This window comes from Narcine bancroftii, chromosome 4, assembly GCF_036971445.1.
Source record: "Narcine bancroftii isolate sNarBan1 chromosome 4, sNarBan1.hap1, whole genome shotgun sequence".
Classification (NCBI taxonomy): domain Eukaryota; kingdom Metazoa; phylum Chordata; class Chondrichthyes; order Torpediniformes; family Narcinidae; genus Narcine; species Narcine bancroftii.
This window is the reverse complement of record NC_091472.1, coordinates 193,987,308-194,008,718: the sequence shown is the minus strand read 5'-3', so window position 1 is coordinate 194,008,718 and position 21,411 is coordinate 193,987,308. Positions and strand designations below refer to the sequence as shown.

The window sequence follows — 21,411 nt, the reverse complement described above, 5'->3', positions numbered from 1 at the left end:
GGTAAATGGATACCGCTCAGGAAGGTTCTTGTCAGTTTTCAGAGAGAGACTTGTTGTTCCTTTTACTTTCATCAGCCACTTCAGTGTCTTGCTGAAGAAACTTTTCCCTTCACGGTTCTCTTTCTTTCAGGTCACCAACAGAGTTCCTTTTTGTTTCTCTTATTCCAAGTGAAACATTAGACAGCAGTCCTCTCCTCTTTCATGAACCAAAAGGGCTTTGACCAGGCCGTCTTCCGAAAGGGGACTTTCCATAAGTTTGCTGGCTTATCCTGTTCCAGTCCCAGCTACTTCTGTTGGCTGTTACAGTGTACAAGTGATCTCAGTGTCTCCCTCTCTCTCTCTCTGAGAGAAAACCAGTTTGACTCTCTCTGCTACAAAACCACATGACCCGCTTAAAACAACAAGTTCTCTTTCAGACAATCTGTGGCTCCAACAAGATCTTTCATCTGCTGCCTTTGGTAAACAACAATCTATTAGTAAAGTCTCTTGAGCATTCTTTAAAGCACTTGGAAAAGCTCTGAGAAGCCGATATGTCTAGCATTAGCAGAGCTCCAGTATTTCAAATAAGATCTGTTTTACAGTGTTTGTATGTGACCTACTCTAACAAACCTTTCCCAATTTATCTCCTAAAACATATCTATATACTCTATTACGTGTCATAATTTTTTTTAATGATCCTCGAGGTAAGATGACAAGTCAGTTCAAGTCAAGTCACCTTTTTTTGTCATTCATACCATAAATAGTAATGCAATGCATATTAATGGTGAGATGGTGTTTCTCCAGGACCATGGAGCAGATTTACATAAATAGGACTTAAATATTAAGTCATAATACAATAAAAATCCATGGTATACTAGTACACACATGTTCTAGGAATTGAAGAGTCTAATGGCTTGGGGGAAAAACTGTTGCACAACTGGTCGTGTGGGCCCAGATGGCAGAAGGAAGAAAAAGTTTACAAGAGGTGTGTGAGAAGTCCTTCACAGTGTTATTTGTCTTTTGCATGCGAGTGTTCTAGATGTCCATCATGGTAGGAAGAGAGACCTCAATGATCTTCTCCGCTGACTCCACTATCCTCTGCAGGGTCTTACCATCTTAGGTGATACCAGCCGGTGATCCAATTACTCAGAATGTTCTCAATACATCTTCTGTAGAATGAAGTGAGGATGGAGGGTGGGAGATGGACTTTCCTCAGCCTTCGCAGGAAGTAGAGGTGCTACTAGGCTTTTTTGGCTATGGAGTTGGTGTTGAGGGACCAGCTGAGATTTTCTTCCAAGTGCACTCCAAGAAGTTAGGTACTCTTGATGACCTCAACAGTAGAGCTGTCAATGGTCAGCGGAGAATGTTCCCCCGGGCCCTCCTGAAGTCAACAACCATCTCTTTTGTTTTAATAATGTTCAGATGCAGGTTGTCGGCTCTGCATCAGCACTTTAGTGACTGCACCTCATCTCTGTTCGTTGACTCATCATTCTTGCTGATAAGGCCCACTCCAGTCCTATGGTCAACAAACTTAATGATGTGGTTTGAACTGTGTTTTGCTGCACAGTCTTGAGTCAGCAGAGTGAACAGCATTGGACTAAGCACAAAGCCCTGGGTGGGGGGGGGGCCCATGCTCAGTGAATGGCCTTAGAAGTGCTGTTTCTGATCTGGACTTCCCGAGGTCTCCCCGTCACGAAGTCAAGAATCCAATTGCAGAGGGAGGTGTTTAGACCCAGCAGGCTCAACTTCCCTAGCAGGTACTGAGGTATGATTGTGTCAAATGCCGAGCTGAAGTCAATAAACAGCATTCAAACATACATGTCTTTAATTTCCAAATGGGTGAGGGCTAGATGGAGGGTGGTGGCAATGGCATCGTCCGTAGAGTGGTTGGATCTATATGTGATCTGCAAGGGGTCCAGTGAGGGGGCAGCAGGAGCTTGATGTGCCCCATGACAAGTCTCTCGAAGCACTTCATGACAGTAGACGTGAGTGCGACAGGACAGTCAACATTGAGGCAGGATGCTAATGACTTCTTCGGCACAGGGACAATGGTGGCGGCTTTGAAGCCTGTTGGAACCACGGCGCTGCTCAGGGAGATGTTAAAGATGTCGGTGAGAACATCTGCCAGCTGAGCCACTCCTGAGCACTCTGCCGGGAATATTATCCGAACCAGCAGCTTTCTGTGGGTTGACCTTGCCTAACACTCTCCTCACATCGGCTACTGTAAGACTCAGCATCAGATCAATTAGAGGAGAGGTGGTCTTCTTCGCTGCCACATCACAGTAAAAAATGCATTCATGAATCACAACTAGCCACGATGTAATCTATTTCCAACAGTGCAAACACAATTTGGTTTGGAGAAAATGATAATAAATTTTTGGTTTTGTTTGAAAAAAAAATCAGTCGATTCATTTATGACATATTGATGTCAATGTCGGTCTCTAAATTCATTTTTCACAATCTAGGCATGGCTGATAAGACCAGCAATTATTATTCACCAATAATTGCTCTCAAGGTATTTCTGCAACATTGCAACAGTGAAGGTGCTTGCTGCTGGGGAGGGAGTTTCAAAATTTAGACCCAGTGAAGGAACTTCAATATATTTTCACATCATGGAGGTGTGCAATGTTTAGAATTGGAATTTATTGTCATGAACACGTGTCACGAAATTCGTTATTTTGTGACAGTAATATTTTACAGCTGCAAAATTGCTATAAATTACATTAAAAAAATAAAGTAAATAAATTAGTGCAAAAAAGGAGATAAGTGAGGTAGTGGGAAAGAAGCTGTTTTTGTACCATTGGGTGTTAGACTTCAGGTTCCTGGTAGCCATGAGAAGAGGACATAGCCTGGATGGTGAAGATCCTTGAGGATAGATATCCTTGATGGAGTGAAGACTGATGTCCATGATGACGCTGACTGTGTTCACAACTCAACTCTCTGTAATCTTGGAGGTACAGGGCTGGTGCTCCCATCACCTTTGTTACAGATGGTGGCAGATTTGCAGGGGTTTCTCTGAGGGCCCTGAGCAAATTACAATGGCTTTACTCCTGTGCGGGTAAGAATTTTAGAGCATCTGCATACTGTACTCATGAATATTATAATGAAGGCTCATATTGTATCTCTTGTATGTTTTTCCTTTAAAATGGTTTCAAATATGCAAACACCAGATTAAACTGCTTGGTTTGTGATCTTGTAGATATCCCTGCAGTAAAGCTATGTAACTTTTCCCTGATGCCAATGAGGGATAACTTCCAAGATGCAACAGCAGTCATTTTTGAAGAAAGAACTAGTGGTCATGTCCCGATGAGTCTGCAGTGCTTATTTTTCTAGCTGGTAGAAGTTTTGGGTTTGGGAGTTGCAGCTGAAGATTTGGAATGTTCCAACAATGCAATTGTAGGTGGTACAAACGAGCCTCATGTGCCGTGGCAAAGCGAAGTGAATGTAATAGATTCTGGTAATTTGTCATTCAAGTGGAACGTTTGGCCTCACAGGCATCATTGGAACTGAACCTCTTGGAAGTTAGAGGGAAACATTCCATGGAACTCCTGACTTGCTTCGCTGATGATGGAAAGGCTTTTGGGAAATTAGGTTACATGTCAGGTAAAGATCTCCTGATCTGGCATGGCCAAAGCTGTGGCTCATTTAATTCAGTTTGTGGGTCAATGGTATCCCCAGAATGATGGTGGATCTGAGAATGGGAATGATCCTGAATGGCAAGTGGAGCTGGTTAGACTCTCATTGGAAATGATGAATGCCTGGTACTTCTGCGACCTGATTATTACATCAATTTTCAGTTCAAAATTAATTGTATCCACTACATGAACAGATGTGTATGGATTGGAATACTGTAAACATTATACTTATGGCCTTGTGGTGGAAGGATGGTCATTAATGAAGCAGATGAAGATTGGCCTTAAGACATTGCCCTGAAAAAAAAATCCTTGGACTGGAGATGGTTTGCTTCCAATCGCTATAACTACCTTCATTTGCACATAATCAGTGAAGAATTCCCTTGCCAAACTTAGTCTTTCACTCTCTCCTCGAGACTGCACTTCTTTTTCATGTTTGGCCTCAGGCTACAATGCTTCCTGGAACCAAGAGGTGAGCAGACAGTGTGACTTGGTAGCACTGTAAATGATACCTTACAATTCACTTTGATCTTTTGTGACCAAAGCTAATTTTCCATTTGTCAGTCTACTCAAGATGGCAATCTGATACACTGTCACCTCCTGGATAATATTCTTTGACATCAATCCCATTTATCTACTGTTAATTAACCTAGTCCTGATGGTTGATCATTTTTGCAGCATCTCATGCAATAGAGTCCTGCTTCCTTGGCACAGTGCCAACACTTTCATGTACCACTTCAGCACTCAGTTAATACCCTGCACTGTTAACCAACATTTTGCCCTGCAGTACAATACCTGTTCTGCTTTTCTACGTCGAGCAACCGCTTCATTTCCTGGATCCGCCGCTCAAGTTGTGCTTTCTCTTCCTCAAATTCTGATCTCCAGTTTTCCCACTGGCGTTCCTTTTCTAGGAGTTCATCATTTAGTGTCTCCAGGTCCATCACCTGCTCCTCCAGCATCGAGCAAGTTGTCTTTAATGTCTCTATTGTCTGAAATGGGAATGATTTATTTTTTAAAAATGGTACAGATCTCTGCTTAAATGTGACCATGTAAGTAAAGGGATTGTGGGACATCCGGTTGGCTGTGGGATGAAGTAACAGCGCGTGTTACTTGCTCCTGCTTACTTTTCAGTTTCCTCCACTTTTAACTTCCTTTTCTTTAAACAACCAAAGTGTTCTGCACATTTCATTATCAGCCTCTCTCACCAAGAATTGCTTTACAATGTTTACGGAGACCATCACGGTTAATGGAGCAGATCAAACAATAGTTGGTGGAAAAATTTAAAATTGGCTTGGGCCAGATTCAAATTAAACTTTAACAGATTTGTTCAGCAGGTCAAGAACACAGTGAGTGGCTGTGATCTATTGAGCTCAATTTAAACAAATTGAGCGACTGTTTTAAAGAATTAGAAGATACATGCTCCAGTCTAACATTAATTCGAAGTTAATGATTAGGGTCATTGGTCTGGAAAGCAGGAGCGGAAGGCAAAATATACGTATTTTGGGCCTGTCGGAGTATAATGAAAGGGGGCTGCTTATGGATTTTTTTTTCGAGCTGCTCTGCAAGATGTATGGGAGAGATCTGCTTGCAAAACTACCTGAGATTGATAGAGCTCACCATTCCTTAGCAACCAGGCTGACCAAGGCTCAGAAACCACGATCTGTCATTCTCAAGATTACATCATTACCAAACTAAGGATTTTCTGATCTGTGAAGCCCAATGAAGAGGGAAGCTAGAGTATCATGATCAACTGTTACTCCATGACTGAGGCTGATAAATTACTGCTATTTTTAACGTTTCTATCACTTACTGTACAAGGTCGATTGGATGAAGATTGTTTGGTTGTTTCTAATTTGCTTTAATAATATTATATGGACTGATTAATCCATTTGGATTGCAATTTTGTAAAGATGTCTTTTGGAATTCAATTCAATGAGTTATCTGATTTTCATGATAAGAATATTAAGAAATATATTTGCTTTTTATTATTTCATATTATTGAGTAATAATCTGTAAAGATGGAAAGCTATTAATGTAGCTACTTGTTACACATTTTAAAACAATTGCATGAGAAACTTTGTAAATGACTTTTCTTATGCTTCGTTGAAGACTAAACATAATCTTGTTATAATTAGAAAGTGCAGAGAATATTTACATTTGAAGCCGAGGAGAGAGAGATAAAATGTTCTGGATCTGGGGAATAAGGACGGGTGGGGGAGGTAGAGAAATGTTTTTCTAATGTTGCCATGGCCTTGGTAACTTTTATAAACACTGGTTTTCCATAATTTACCTTCAATGTTGATTTAGTTTCATGTTCTTACTAAAAGGCTGACACCTGGGACTTGAATAATGTGTATTAATCAATCCACACTATTAGTTTTTAATAATGGCTAATCGATTAAATTTTGTTAGTTGGAACGTGAATGGGCTGAACTATCTGATCGAAAGAAAAAAAGTGTTCTTACATGTCAAGCAGCTTAAAACTGCAGGTGATTTCTTACAAGAAACACATTCGTGGATGTGATCATTCTCATCTTATATCCCGGTGGAGGGCCAAAATTTTAATTCTACTTTTCAAGCTAAAAGCAGGTGGGGGGTGGGGGAGGTTTTCAATACTTATTAATCAAATATTCCCTTTGTTCAGCATAGGATGTTTCAGATACAAATGGTCATTATGATATAGTCTCTGGGAAATTATACAATAAGATGGCTGTATTAGTTAATATCTATGCTCCCAATGTAGATGATGCAGGTTTTTAAAAAATGTTTTTTGTCCCTACCGGACCTGAGCTTGGTGGGGATTTTCTCTGGAACTTGGTGGGGATTTTAATTGCTGGTTAGATCCTGTTTTGGATCATTTCACTCTCAACTATGCTATAATGAATAAGTCTGCTTTAGCAATTCATTCTTTTTTTAAATCAAACTATGTTATTACTGATATCTGTTTTTTCCCCCCATCCTAATAGGAGAGAGAATTCTTTTTGTCTCTCCATATGTTCACCATACTTTTTCAAGGATTGACTGTTTTCTTATTGATAATCAACTGATTTCACAGACCCATTCTTTAGATTGGAGTACTGTGCACAGTTTTGGTCACCAAATTATAGGAAAGATATAAACAAAATAGAGAGAGTGCAGAGAAGGTTCACAAGAATGTTGACAGGATTTCAGGGTCTGAGTTACAGGGAAAGGTTGTGCAGACTGGGGCTTTTTTCTCTGGAGCGTAGAAGATTGAGAGGGGACTTGATAGAGGTGTTTAAGATTTTAAAAGGGACAGAGTAAATATGGATAGGCTTTTTCAATTAAAGGGGAAGATTCAAACTAGAGATCATGGTTTAAGATTGAAGGGGGAAAATTATAAGGGGAACATGAGGGGAAATTTCTTTACGCAGAGGGTGGTGGGGATGTGGAATGAGCTTCCGGGAGACGTAGTCGAGGCAGGATCATTGGTTACATTTAAGGAAAGACTGGATCGTTACATGGATAGGAGGGGACAAGAGGGATATGGACCGGGTGCTGGTCAGTGGGACTAGGAGGGTGGGGATTTGCTATGGCATGGACTAGTAGGGCCGAACTGGCCTGTTCTGTGCTGTAAGTGGTTATATGGTTTTGAGTATCAGAGCATTGTAATATCAGATCACACCCATCGTATTAGACAATCTCAGGCGTATTCAGGCTATTATTTGCTGTCTCAGAAGCTAAGCAGCCTCTGGACTGATCAGTACTTGGAGGGGAGACATCCTAGGAACACCAGGTGCTGTAGGTTTCTGTGAGGGGTGCTGGGCAAAGTGGCGACTCTGTCTTCCTTGCATTAGACAAAAGTTAAAGAATTTAATTATGCTACATTCTAAGTGTAGTGGTATGTAACAATAATGGAACCTTTCCATTTTACCTTTACCTTTATTATCTTTGTTCTTTCCTGACTTCCCTCACGTTAGTAGGCGTTGGCTTTTTAACTTAACATTGCTCTCAGATCTCGATTTTTAGAAATTTATTGAGGAACAGATAACTTTTTTCTTTGAAACTAATACTACACCAAAAACTTCTAGTTCCATTGTATGGGACACACTGAAAGCTTATCCTGGGGGAAAATGATTTCCTATACTGTAAATAAAAAAGGAAGGCTAATAAAGAAAAATTAAAATTAATTACAAATTAGATCAAGAATATGCTCAGGTTAAAAACCCTGAATTATATAAAAAAACAAATCGAATTTCAAACGAAGTTTGATCTCCTCTTAGCACATCCAATAGAATGCCAACTTCTGAAGAGTAAACCTCAGCTTTATATTCATGGAGAGAAATCAGGTAAACTTTTAGCTAATAAGTTGAAGGGATTTAAAGATAACGTCAAATTATAAAGATTTGAATGGAAAATGGTATAACTGCAGATCATTCTGATATAAATGATACTTTCAGGAAATTTTATTCGGGACTCTACACTTCTGAATTTATAAATGATAATAATACGATCGAGGATTTTCTGGATCGATTAAATATTCCCGCATTATCCTCATATGATAGAATAAGTTTGGATAAGCCTATAATTCCAGAAGAGACAGTTGCTGCTACCTCTTTATTACAAGCAGGAAAATCTCCAGGACCTGATGGGTTCCCTGTGGAGTTTTTAAAATCATTCTCTAAATTGCTTGCACCTCACTTAGGTTCTGTATTATTTGACTCATTTAAACATCATTTATTTGACTCATTTAAATTACAGGTATCATTCAGTGAGGCATGTATTTCACTCATACCAAAGAAAGGTAATGATCCAGTGGAGTGCACCTCCTGCAGGCCAATTTTATTAAACATGGATGTTAAAATTCTGGCCACAGTTCTGGCCCATAGATTGGAGAACATTTTGCCTTCAATTGTTTCCCGTTACTCTTAATTTAATATTTGTTGATTAATGGGATATTTTATATTTACCTAGCACAGTCCCCGAATATGTTCCTTCTTCAGATGTTGAGAAAGTGTTTGATCGGATGGAGTGGGGGTATCTATTTACAATCTTAGAAAAAATTTAATTTTGGATCATTTTTTCTTACATGGATTAAATTATATTTTCAGGAAATTCTCAATTCTTCAATTCTCACTAACTCTCAATTGTCTCAGCCTTTCAATTTGCAAAGGGGTACCTGCCAAGGATGCCCTTAAGTCTGCTACTTTTCGATCTGATTATAGAGCCATTAGCAATTGTGTTTTGGGGAGCGTCAAGATATTTCTGGGATTTAGAGGAAGGGGATTGAACATAAAGTCTCTCTTTATGCAGATGATCTTTTACTTTATATATCAGACCCTGATACCTCCTTTCCCCATATGTTGTCACTACTCTCTCAGTTTAGTCAGTTTTCAGGATACAACTTAAATTTGTCTGTGAACTTCTTCCTTTGAATGTGTCTGGTTCTGTGTATACTAGCTCTCCTTTTAAGATTGTGAACAATCAATTAATTTATCTTGGTATCATAGATACTAAAAATTAAACATTTTTCAAAGAAAATTTTCTTTTTGTGTGAAACAATCTTTCACGCATTGGTCTCCCCATCTATAACTTTGGTTGGCCGTATTAATTCTATTAAAATGAGTATTCTACCTAAATTTTTATACCTTTTTCAATCTATACCAATTTTTATTCCTAAATAATTTTTGACTCACTTGATTTGGCCATATCATTTTATATTTGGAAGGGTAAGTGCCCTCGCCAATATAAAGCTCATTTACAAAATTGAAAAGGAATGGAGTCATTGTGCTACATAACTTTAGTTTTTATTATTTGACAGTCAATATACGTAACCTCACATTATGGTTATATTTTAAAAACCAAGTTGATTGTCCAGCATGGGTTACAATGGAGCTCAACTTTGCTAAAATATTTACCATTCCAGCACTTCTTGGATCCTCACTCCCTTTTTCTTTAGATAGGTCAATTGACAATCCAGAGTAAGGGTTTAGTTCAGGAAGCATTTTGGATTTCATGACTTTTTTCTTTCAAGCCCGATTTTATTCAATCGCCTTTTCCAACCAGCTTTCCAAGATTCTGCTTTTCAAATTTGGCACAGAAAGGATACTGAGCATTTCAGGGATTTTTTTTTGATAATAGTTTTGCACCATTCCAATGATGCTCTGAGAAGTACAATTTACCAAATACTCTTTTTTTTAAAAAAGTTATTTGAAAATTTGGCATTTTCTTCAATCTCAAATGCCTCGTTTTCCTAGGATACCAGATGTGAATGTCATTAATACATTTTTTAGTTTACAATCTTTGCATAAAGGTTTAATATCCTTTATTTATAATGCAATGGCTGACCGAAGGCATGTCCCAATACTTAAAATTAAAAATGTTTAGGAACAGGATTTAAATGTGTCCATATCGGAAGAGATCTGGAATTCAATACAACACATTATGTGCCCGCCATTGTTTATTACAATTTAAAGTTGTACACTGGGTCCATATTTCCAAAGCCAAATTATCTCATATCTATCCAGAGGTAAACTTATGTTACAATAAATGCAAGAGAGATGAGATCTCTTTATTTCACATGTTTTTGTCCTGTCCTAGTCTTGAAAAGTACTGGAAGGAGGTTTTCTAAACTTTATCTTTAATCCTGGATATAAAGTTAGAACTGAATCCTTTGGTAGCTCTTTTCGGTACAACAGGAGTGTTTTCTTGACTCTAAATAAATGTTGCACTTTCTCTTTTACTTCTCTTTTGACTGATGTACCGTACTACTCAGATGAAAGGACACCACCCCGCCTACTCATGCTCAGTGGCCAAAAGATGTTATGTTTTGTATAAGTTTAGAAAATTTTTTATATTCAATCAATAATTCTAGTACAAGATTCATAACGTTGTGGGGTCCATTGTTAAATTATCATCACAATGTTTAGATATATTTTGTAATCTGAGTTTTGTCAGCTTTTTTCATTTCTCTTTTAGGATTGAAGTTTATTGTTGTTTCTTTCTGCCATGCAACGTTGTCAGGGGGATGGGGTTTTGATTACCGATTTTTTTTCTCTCTCTTTTTTTGACTTTGTATATTATATTTACTTTGGCTACATTATTATGGATGTGATGTAATATGTTCATTTGTATAATTTCTTATGTTTTGCATTCCATATGAATTATGTACTGGTTTGGTTTTTTTAATGTATAAAATCAATAAAATATTTTAAAAAGTAAAGGGAATGCAGAAAGCGATGTTTTTGCAAGATATCATTTACATAGACATAATTTAATTTTAAATTGGACATACAACATAATAACAAGCCCTTCCGGCCCACAATCCCGTGCTGCTGAAATACCCCAATTAACCACAACCCCGGTACATTTTTAAAGGGTGGGAGGAAACCGAAGGACCCAGAGGAAACCCACAGACATGGGGAGCATGGACAAACTCCTTACAGACAGTGCTAAATTCAAAACTGGGTAGCTGGCACTGTAATAGCATTGGGCTAACTGTTCTAGATATATCAAGTTATCATGTTTTCATACATCTAACTCTCATTTTTCAGTTGACTGCCCAATTAAATCACCAGTACAGAAAACTACTTTGATTGGCATGGAATTAATTGTTCAACATCAGAAACGTATCAAGTTCTCTGCATCATTGCCGAGAGCTCTGAAATTCTTGTGTGTAGAAGAGCTCTGGGTTTGTTGATTGAAAAATAGTACCACTCATTATTTAAGAAAATATATTTGTAAACTTTCAAAAGAATCTTCAGTGGACAATGTAAATCATGAGATGATTTAAGGTTGTGGCGGACAGTATAGCACCAACCTGCTTTTGGTTACTGAGCTGAAGCTCCTGATCAGATAGTTCCTGGCGCATCCTGCCCATTTCCTGACGAAGCTGGACACGCTCATCTCCAACGCACGACAACTCTTCCACCTGCTTGGTCAGGAAGTAGTTCTGACTGCTCAGCTCTGCATTTTCTTGACTCAGCTGATTTAACTGCTCCTCCAGGTCAGAAATAACCTGTCCAAAGACATCAGGAACACAAAGTCCTCATCTGTCGTTTGTTGCACACAACACATAAATGCATACTGTACGACCAGTCAACCAATGGTGAAAAAGGCACATGCAATGTTGGCATTCATTTCTAGACAAATAGCATACAAGAGCAGGGATGTGATGTTGAGACTCTATAGGGCACTATCAGACCTTACTTGGAGTACTGTGTACAGTTTTGGGCGTCTTATTTGAACAAAGATACGCTGGCATTGGAGAGGTTTCAGAGAAGATTTATTGGAATGATACCAAGAATGAAAGGGATAGCATATGAGAAACATTTGTCAGCTCTTGGTCTATACTCCTTAGAGAACAGAAGGGTGAGCGGGAACCTCATGGAGTCATTTCAAATACTGAAAGGCCTGGAAAGAGTAATGTGGCAAGTATGTATCCCATGTTAGAGAAGTCTAGGACGAGGGAACAACTTCAAGATAAAAGGGCATCAATTTAAAACAGAGATACAGAAAAATTTCTTTAGCCAGAGGGTCATGAGCCTGTGGAACATTGCCACTGCTGGCTGTGGAAGTGAGGTCATTGGGTGTATTTAAGGCAGAGATTGACGGGTATTTGTGTGACGGGGAGAAGGCCGGGGAGTGGGATTGAGTAGGAGGAGGGATCAGCTTATGATGGAATGGTGGGGCAGACTCAATGGGCCTACTTCTGCTTCTGTATCTTGTGAATAGACATACCTTCTGAAGCTGAACCAGGTAAAGCCTTCAACCTCTATTAACAATAGAGCAAAGGGGAAAATGATTAGATAAAATCAAGAAGAGAGGCACTGAACTGGGTGACAGTTGCACATGTGGTCACTTATGCCAGAAAATTAAGATACATGCGGCAAAGCCTGGTCTCCTGACTTCTTGGTTCCCTATTCTTGGCTCATAATCAAACAACAAATGAGAGGAAGAAGCCTCATGATTAGCCCAGTCCTCAATGATACACATGTAACTGCCAAAGCCAAGCCTGAAGCCTTTGCAAGAAGTACAGTAGAAGTCCTAAAATCCGGACTGCTCGCGAATTGGGTAGGTCTGTATTTTCAGATTTTATGGATTCTTGGGCAATACTTTTAAAATTCAAATTTAAAGAGGAATAAAGAAGAGATGAACAGGTACATTTTGATAGGTTATTCATTAGCAAATACAGTATGCTTCATTTACCAAAATGAGCAGCTCTAAGGAAAAACAAAGTGAACATGACAAAAAAACCAAAGTTTTTCACTGCAAAAAAGGCATGCAATGCTTGAAATTGTTTAAAAATGAACATTATAAAAGAAAACTACAGTATATAAATGAATTTCTTTGTGATCAAATTACCTGTCTTAAATGTGGTCGCTTTTTGCTGCTATGCATCTGTTGTGCTTACTCATGCACGCACCCACACAAAAGCCCACTAAATTTTAAAAGATTGAGAGATTTAGAAAAGTCTGATTCTCAGGTGGTCTGGGTTTCTGGCATTTGGACCTACTATGGATGATCACAAGATTTAGGAGCAGAAGTAGGCCAATCGCCCCATTGAATCTGCTCCGCCATTCAATCATGAGCTGATCCATCCCCCCCACTCAGCCCCACTCCCCAGCCTTATCCCTGTGACCCTTGACAGCCTGACGAAGGAAATGATTCATCTCAGCTTCATTTTAGGGCCCCTGCCATTGGTGTAGCCAGTCTACAGACAATTCAGTGTTGATTTCATGCAATGACAGAGCACACAGGATCAAAAAGATAATCGAGCTCAACATCAACCTGGTCATACAAGACGAAGCTGGTCCTGGAGTAATGTAATAACTGTGTAGGTCTGTCTTTTCCACAAAAGTTGGACTAATCCACCACAGTTAATTATTGTCCATGCAAAACAATGAAAGATTTTTACCCACAGCATCATAAATAACATTTATTTACTCATCAATAATCCGCTTGCCAATAGCTAACATTGGCAGCACTTCTGGGGGAGCTGGGAGTGGAGAAGCAGTGCTCTCCAGCAGGGTCTTACCACCCAGTCAAATGTCGACGGCTCTCGGAAGGCTTTAAATGGTCTGTTAAAGGAGGTGATGATGTTTTATTTCAAATCCTGTGACTACGGGGTTGCAGATTCTGGGGGAGAAGTGGATTGGTGCCGGGTACCAAAAGAACACTCCCATTGAGGAAAAGCAGAGGAGACCACGGTGGTGAACAGGGCTCTGCGGCTGAAGTACTCACGAGCAGCGAGTTGTTGGTGACTTGTGGGCGAGGGACCCACACAGGCTGTGAGCTGTTGGTGACTGGCTCATGTGAACCAGGCATTGGAACTGGGTTTCAAGAGGATGCTGAGGGCAAGGAGGGCTCCTGAAGGGCCTCAGACGCTGAAAGAGGTTGGATTTGGGTTCGAGTTGCTAATGGTTTGAACTGAAATGGAGTCTTATGCGGTTGGAGGTAAATCCACGGACACTCAGTGACTCTGGGATGACTTTCATTTGCTTCTCTTTCCCTGAATGTTAGGGGCAATGCTAATGGTGAATCTTTGTGTGACTTATGGCAGAATTTTTGTGTAATATTATATTTCTGTCTTATTACATGACAATAAATAGTATGTGATCAGGTCCAATCTGTTTCATTCCTCATTAGAGCTTTGGTAAAAACAGATAAAAGAACTGCGGCGAAAGGGAGCATTTGACCAAGTACCAAGTTTATACCACCTGATAAAGTTGAAGTCAATGGCAATTTGATGGGAACTACACCATAAGCTCAAGAAACGTCATGTATAAGAAAAAACAGTCTGTGAATTTTGGAGGTCAATCATTCAGAGTTTCCCTGTGAATGTGCAAATCACCTCTGGGCGTCCCAGTTTCCTATTCCTCCCCTTTTCAAAAGATGTTCTGGTCATTAGGTTAATTGCCCACTTTAAATTCTCACTTGTGTAAATGGGTAGCAAGAGAATAGGGGGAAGGTGGGGATTGTATGGGGATACAACAGGAATAAACAAAACAAGAATAACTTGATGCGGTTGGCAAGATGGCTTAGTTCCAATCTATGTTGTCTCTGCGAACTAAGGGTCACTGTTTAAAAGTAAGACGTCACCACTTAATGCGGACAGGATGTGAACAATTTTTAAAAAATCTCTGAGGATCAAAGTTTTTGGAACTCTTTATCTCAAAGGGCAGTAGTGTACAAATATTTTTATAGTAGAGGTAGGTACTTGATAAGTAGTGGGTGAAAGGCAAGCTGAGAATCCAGAGCTGAGGATACAATGGCAGAGTCGGGTTGGGAAGTTGAATGGTCTACTCCTACTCAGATTACAAACAGGCAACACAAAAGGAAACTGGAGTGACTGCAGTGTCAAGAAGAAAACAATTTCAATGACAAATTTATGGTAGCTGAAATGTAAAACAAAGACTGGCAAAGCCACAGGCTCAGATGACATCCAGACTGAAAAGTTAAAGACATGTGGACCATGAACTGCCACTAATATGATTTAACTTCTCAGAGAGGATATGCTGTATACCAAAGATAAACAGACAAACAAATCAAATTTAAAAGCCGGGTATGGACTCCAGAGGATTAAAAGGTTATTGATAAGGTTATTTAGGGTGGCACACTCAGTGTAGCAGTTAGCGCAATGCTATTACAGCGTCAGCGCCACAGGTTCAAATCTGCCGCTGTCTGTAAGAAGTTTGTACTTTTTCCTCATGACCTGCTCTGGTTTCCTCCCACCCTCCAATTGGGTCTATTGGGCTATTTGGATGGCACTGGTTCGTGGGCTGGAAGCACCTGATACACCACTGTATGTCTAAATTTAAAAATAAATTAAAATTTAATAATAAACATCTTCAATTCTGCCTCTATTTACTTTTCTCATTCTGAATTAATACACAACTATTTCAAAAGAAACCAATCGCATCTGGTAAACTGATAACCAGCTACAAAAGTTGAATCTCATCAAACACTAAAAAATGTAGTTGAATGGCATATTTTGCTGATTTGGAATATCCTTGATTATGAATATTTCATGGGATAGCTGAGCGCAGAGAGAAAACAGCAGCTTCAACATTGTGCAGAATGCATGCCTAATTTTGAGCTGCCAGATCTGTTCATCTTATTTAGCACATTCAGGATTTTTTGAGGTTAGAAGTAGGGGACCTGGGATAAGGGAAAAATGTTTAAGGGGAACATTTGGGTTGCTTCTTCACTCAGAGGGTGGTGAGAGTGTGAAATGAGAGGCCAGGTGCAGACATGAACACAAACTCAATTTTGAGATTTAAGAAAAAATTGGATTGATACATAGATGGAGGGGTAAGGAGGGCTATGGCCCATATGCAGGTCAATTGAACTAGGCAGAATAATAGTTCATCATGGACTAGATAGGCCAAAAGGCCTATTTCTGAGTTGTGGTGTCCTGTGGTTCTAAAAAAAAACTCTGGAGGTTCTCCTTGGTGGAAGAAGAGACTTTGTCCCCCCCACAAGAACTTTATTGTGGTGACTTCTGCCAGTACTTCTATAGAAAGATGCATCTACAATTGGCAGCTTGTGAAGATGGGATAAAGCAATTTGAATCCTTAAGCTTGTTTAGCCATGTCCTTCAGAAATTTGCTTACCCAATCAAAGGTGGTGTTACTTAATCACTTCTTAAAAAAAAACACACACTCAGAGCACAATCTCCAGTCTTGGTGAGCTGCCCCCAATACTGTTCCAAATGGATGAACACATATTAATTCACTAAGGTGGCCATGACCTGACGCCATGCAACTTTACAGGGCTGAATTTAATGTTGAAGATTCCTAGAGCTATAATCTAGGTGAGTCCATTCTGTCAGTGAAACAAGATGTTCCCAGGCATTGAGTTGAGGAATCTGAAAGTAACATTCTGTATTCTGAAAACAAGGGTACTCAAATTCTTCAGGATGCTTACATTTCCTAGCCTACCTTAAAAATAAACTTTTTATATTCTTTCTGCTGAAGTGAATAATTCTACACTTTACATGAACATTGAAACGTCCTTATCCTCATACATCACTCTTTAAAAGTTTTCTTGCATCTGCAATGACCAAGACCCAGTCCTGAATCTAGTCTGGACTGAATCCTGCCAGTAGGTATAAAGAGTTCTTTAATAAAATATTATTTCATTCTCTAGAATAGTTAGCCTTACAGATTAATCCAATAATTCAGAAAAATAACATGAATAGCTTGTAATTTAAATGTTTTCATCAAAGTTAATTGTTTTATGTCCTCAGTACATACTGTGCAACTTTCTCGAAGGGTTTCAAACTTGTTGTGAATTTCATCACGGTGTGCCTGAGGAAAGAGAAACAAAATATAGAGTATAACCAAGTAAATTCTGTGGGCAACATTTTCAGATAGATTTACCAAAATAACTGTGCTATGTTCTTTTTAATCTGCAAGCAACGGAGGCATGGATTTGACGTAGAAAACAAGAAAATGTGGATGCTACTAAGGTTGTTGACAATGGCATGAGGGTTATTATACGATAAAGAGTGGCACAATTAGCATGGCAGTTAGCGTGACATTATTGCAGCACTAGAGACCCAGGTTTGAATCCAACAGTCTGTTAGGAGTTTGTACGTTCACTCCACATCTGTGTGGGTTTTCCTCAGGCGCTCCAGCTTTCCCCCCACCCTTCAAAACATACAGGGCTGTAGGTTAATTTGGGTGCAATTAGGTGGCTCAAGTTTAAATGGTTGGAATCTGTGCTGTAAATAAAATTTAAATTTAACATATCCAGAGAGGGGTTGACAGCTTCTATGCAAGATGTTAAGACAAGCTGAAATATTCAACCACTTCAGCTGAACCCTCTGCAATTTTCCTTACCATTGATGTTCTGGCTCCAAACATCCAACATAGATGGTTGATCTCATGAGTATGTGGATCCATTCCATGGATAGGAAGTCCATGGATAATGAGGGCATAATGCACTCGTGTTCATGCAAAACATTTATGCATTGAAAAGGTCTGTCTTGGGTCACCATTATTACCTTCATTTATGCATTAAATACAGTAATAACCCTGGAAACCGGCACCTAGGCGGATTGGTAGATGCCAATGAACTTTTCAGTTGTTTGAGATTGTGTATTGTGTGATTGGTGAGCTAACAACGAGGCATGCCAATTTTAAATTTCCGTAATTTTTCCCTATTTATTTTCTGCAATCTTTTTGTCTGCTGCTTCAATTCCAGATAACTGGGGTTTTACTGTACAATGAATAGAGACAGACATTTTAGCTTTTCCTTGAATTTCACTGGACAATGAAGGTTTTGCTTCCTGAACACTTCTGGGTGTATTTTATAGATTTTGGGCTGCTGATTACAAAAATCATCTTAAAATTTTTCTATCACGTGCTGGTTTTTAAAAAAATGTAACCTATTTTCGTGATTTCCAGTCATATTTTAAGTCTACTAGTATATTTCCCACAAAGTAAGCTGTTTTGGTCAGTCCGAGCATGCCTAGATATGCACTCAGTGCAGGTGCTATGTAACTGTTGTCTTAGGCCTGGGCATGCTCAGTCAGGATAGATGCAAACAGACTATGAAAGCAGCACAGATGAACAGATGCTGAGCATTACATTGATATAGATTGAATGCATTTTGATGCACATGTCCTTCAGGCAATAGCAGAGTGAGTGCACTTAACAATAACATTTAACGTCTTCAGGAAGATTCAATACAGCAGAAATATCTTGTCAATGTTGCAACAGCTGGTATACATTCCATTATATTTGTGGCGAGCCTATACTTAAGGCTCAAAAATGCAGCTTGTCTGCTCTACTTTGGTTGTAAATTTGGTAATCAAGAGAAACCTGGGCCCTCACATTTGTTGTGCAACATGTGGAGTCAGCCTGAGAGCTGTGTCGGCATCATTATGCAATTAAACATGCTAAATTCAATAAAAGTTAATTTAATGTTCTCCAACTTTCTATGTGATACTGCAAATCTGAAATTATCTGTGTTCAGCTTGAAGGAAGAAAATCTTTTGAAAAAAATTGTTTTCCAGAGTTTTCTGACATGCTGCTATACTCCAGTTATGATATAATTGAGGTACTAGCCTGTGGGCTGTGTTCATATAATGATAAAGCATCAAACAAAAGTGAACGGTGATGAACTGATACATGCAAAAGAGCAAGGTTCTCAATTAATTTTTAAGACAAGGCAGCAATGAAGTCAAAATCTCCCTTAAAAACAGGTGGAAGTTTCAGACATTGTGTACTTCCAAAAGGATCTCTTGTTAAATATTCCCTTCATATTATATGGTGCCTGTAACAATCTGTAATGGTCAATGCAATGGTTAGTGCACCCCTATTACAGTGCCAGTGACCTGGGTTCGAATCTGGTGCTGTCTGTCAGGAGTTTGTATGTTCTCCCTGTGTCTGAGTGGGCTTCCTCCCACCTTTCAAAAGGTACAGGGGTTGTAGGTTAATTGGGGTATTTATGCAGCATGGGCTCATGGACCTGAAGAAATCTGTCTAAATTTGAACTTAAAAAATAATTTGATGAGAAATTAGATGGTTTCCTTGGTTATTTCACAAGTCCCACTATGCAGATTTATGAGAGCCCAGAAAAGCATTGTCCAAAGTTGTCTTTCAAGAGTTAAATGTGCTACACCAATCCTGTAATTTAGATTCGGCAAGATAGTATTACTGACCCTCAGGGATTGAATCTCTTCTTCTGCCTCAGTTGTTGTCTCCTCCAACTCTGCCTTGGCCACTTGCAGTTGGTTTTCCAGGGCAGCTTTTGTACTTTGCAGACTTCTAATCTGAGCCTCCTTCTCCTGCAGAGCCAGCTGCAACTCATTCCCCTGTTTCTTCAGCTCCAATTTCTGTTGCTCAAACTCCAGGCTGGCCTGCAGAATGCACAAAAATAGCTTTTACAAAGCAAAATATTGCTGCACTGATTTCCATTTTCCATATTTGCATTGCATGTCAAACAAGCTGAATGTGTATATTTCTATCAGTACCAGTCAGCATATAAAGTCTTATATGTTCTCTTTCATACAATTTCTCTTTAAACTGGTTAAGGCTTTTTTTTTAAACACACACACCTGGTGTCAGTGTTCATGCTGTACATTTATTACTGTAGAATACTCCAAAGACATCACAGGTGCCTTATCACACAAACTCTACACCAAGCCTCACAAGGAGTTGTTAATGCATTCTTCGACAAAAAAATGTTCTAAGGCCGCCAGTGTAAACGGGGGAGGGGCACAGACAGAAATGAGAAATATTTTTGTTGTTTACATAGTTGGTAGGAGAGACGTACGGAAGATACCAAGTAAACGACTGTTTCACAGGGAAGGGGCCCATAAACTTTGAGCAGAGTCCTAAGGGGTCATAGCCAAACATATGGTTGAGAATGGCTGAGTTTGAAACTGGAAAATCTGTTTCACAATTTTAAAGAAGTAGAGAGGGTGAAAGAGATGATGGCAAGGCAAATTGAGCTTCCTTGGTGTAATGCTACCACAGGTGACATCAACATGAGAATCAAAGCAGGGCAAAAACCAGATGAAAAACAAGGATAATCAGGCACATTTTTTTTTTCCTGCATATCAATATGTTAATATGCTCACCTCCCTAAGTTTCGTCTCGAGCTCCAGTAGCCTGTTTTTGCTGCTTTGTTCATCCTGGTTGATTTTATCCATTTGTTCTTCCAATTTTTGGTTGTGAGCATCCAGCTTCCCCGCCTGTGTCTCCAAGTAAAACTTCTGCTGCCTGAGCTCCACTATCATCTCTTCCTGAGCCTTCCTGCCATGAAATTTAGACAATACATGTATGGCTGTACTTAATGCTACACAAAGCATCTCTTCAGGTCAAGAGGCAGCGGTTGCCCAAGAGAGTACTATTCAAAAGACTTGCTTATAAATTAACCAACCCTCATTTTGTTTAATTATTTGTCAGACTTCAGCTTGACAGTCATTTAAAGTTTTGCTGCCTTAAAAGAAGGGCAATTGGAATGTTTTACTCTTTAATTTTTGGGGAAATTGCATGCTCATTCAATTGTAAGACTTAGGGACCAACAATCATCTCTTCCATCACCAAACTGAACTACCTCCAACAATGACTCAAAGGTCCATTATCATCAACCTGTCCAAAACTCTACTTCATGTATGCTGTAGCATATGAACTCAGTTCACCTGCCACACCAGACTCACTAGATTTTGGTGGCTGCCAATTGACTCATCCTATGGAAAACTCAAAATTCCTGCCCAAAATAATTTCTCTCATTACTTCACACAATAATATCAGGACAAACCAAGGAAGGACATACACGGTAAATGATCGGGCACTAAGGAGTGCGGAAGAACAGAGGGATATTGGAATAGATACAAAATTACACACAGGTAGATATAGTCGTAAAGAGAGCTTTTGGTACATTGGCCTTCAACAATTAAAGTATTGAATATAGAAGTCAGGATGTTATGGTAAAGTTGTATAAGATATTGGTGAGGCCAAATTTGGAGTATTATGTGCAGTTTTGGTCACCTAACAACAGGAAAGCTATCAATAAAATTGAAAGAATGCAAAGATTTATAAGGATGTTGCCAGGACTTGAGGAACTGAGTTACAGTGAAAAATTAAACAAGTTATTTCCTGGAGTGTAGAAGATTGAGGGGAGTTTGATGGAGTATTACAAAATTATGATGGGTATAGATAGAGTAAATGCAAGTAGGCTGTTTTTACTGAGGTCATGTGAGATACAAACCAGAAGACATGGATTAAGGGTGAAAGGGGAGAAGTTTAGGGGGAACATTAGGGGGAGGTTTCTTTACTCACAGAGTGGTGGGAGTATGGAATGAGATGTTGGCTGAAGTGGTGAATGC

The 21,411-nt window shown here is 39.2% G+C and overlaps 1 protein-coding gene across 14 annotated transcripts in view; it reads right to left on the bottom strand.

Annotated features, from left to right (window-relative positions):
- LOC138761402 (citron Rho-interacting kinase-like) overlaps positions 1 to 21,411 on the bottom strand; it is a 366,961-nt gene that overhangs the window by 128,297 nt on the left and 217,253 nt on the right. For all 14 annotated transcript variants that reach the window (XM_069933435.1, XM_069933436.1, XM_069933438.1 and 11 more), the window contains 5 exons: positions 20,161 to 20,335; positions 19,240 to 19,437; positions 16,826 to 16,879; positions 11,389 to 11,586; positions 4,407 to 4,600 (listed from right to left, as the gene is read on the bottom strand). In XM_069933435.1, the coding sequence (XP_069789536.1) occupies positions 4,407 to 4,600; positions 11,389 to 11,586; positions 16,826 to 16,879; positions 19,240 to 19,437; positions 20,161 to 20,335 (819 nt within the window). The remainder of the gene's footprint in view (positions 1 to 4,406; positions 4,601 to 11,388; positions 11,587 to 16,825; positions 16,880 to 19,239; positions 19,438 to 20,160; positions 20,336 to 21,411) is intronic.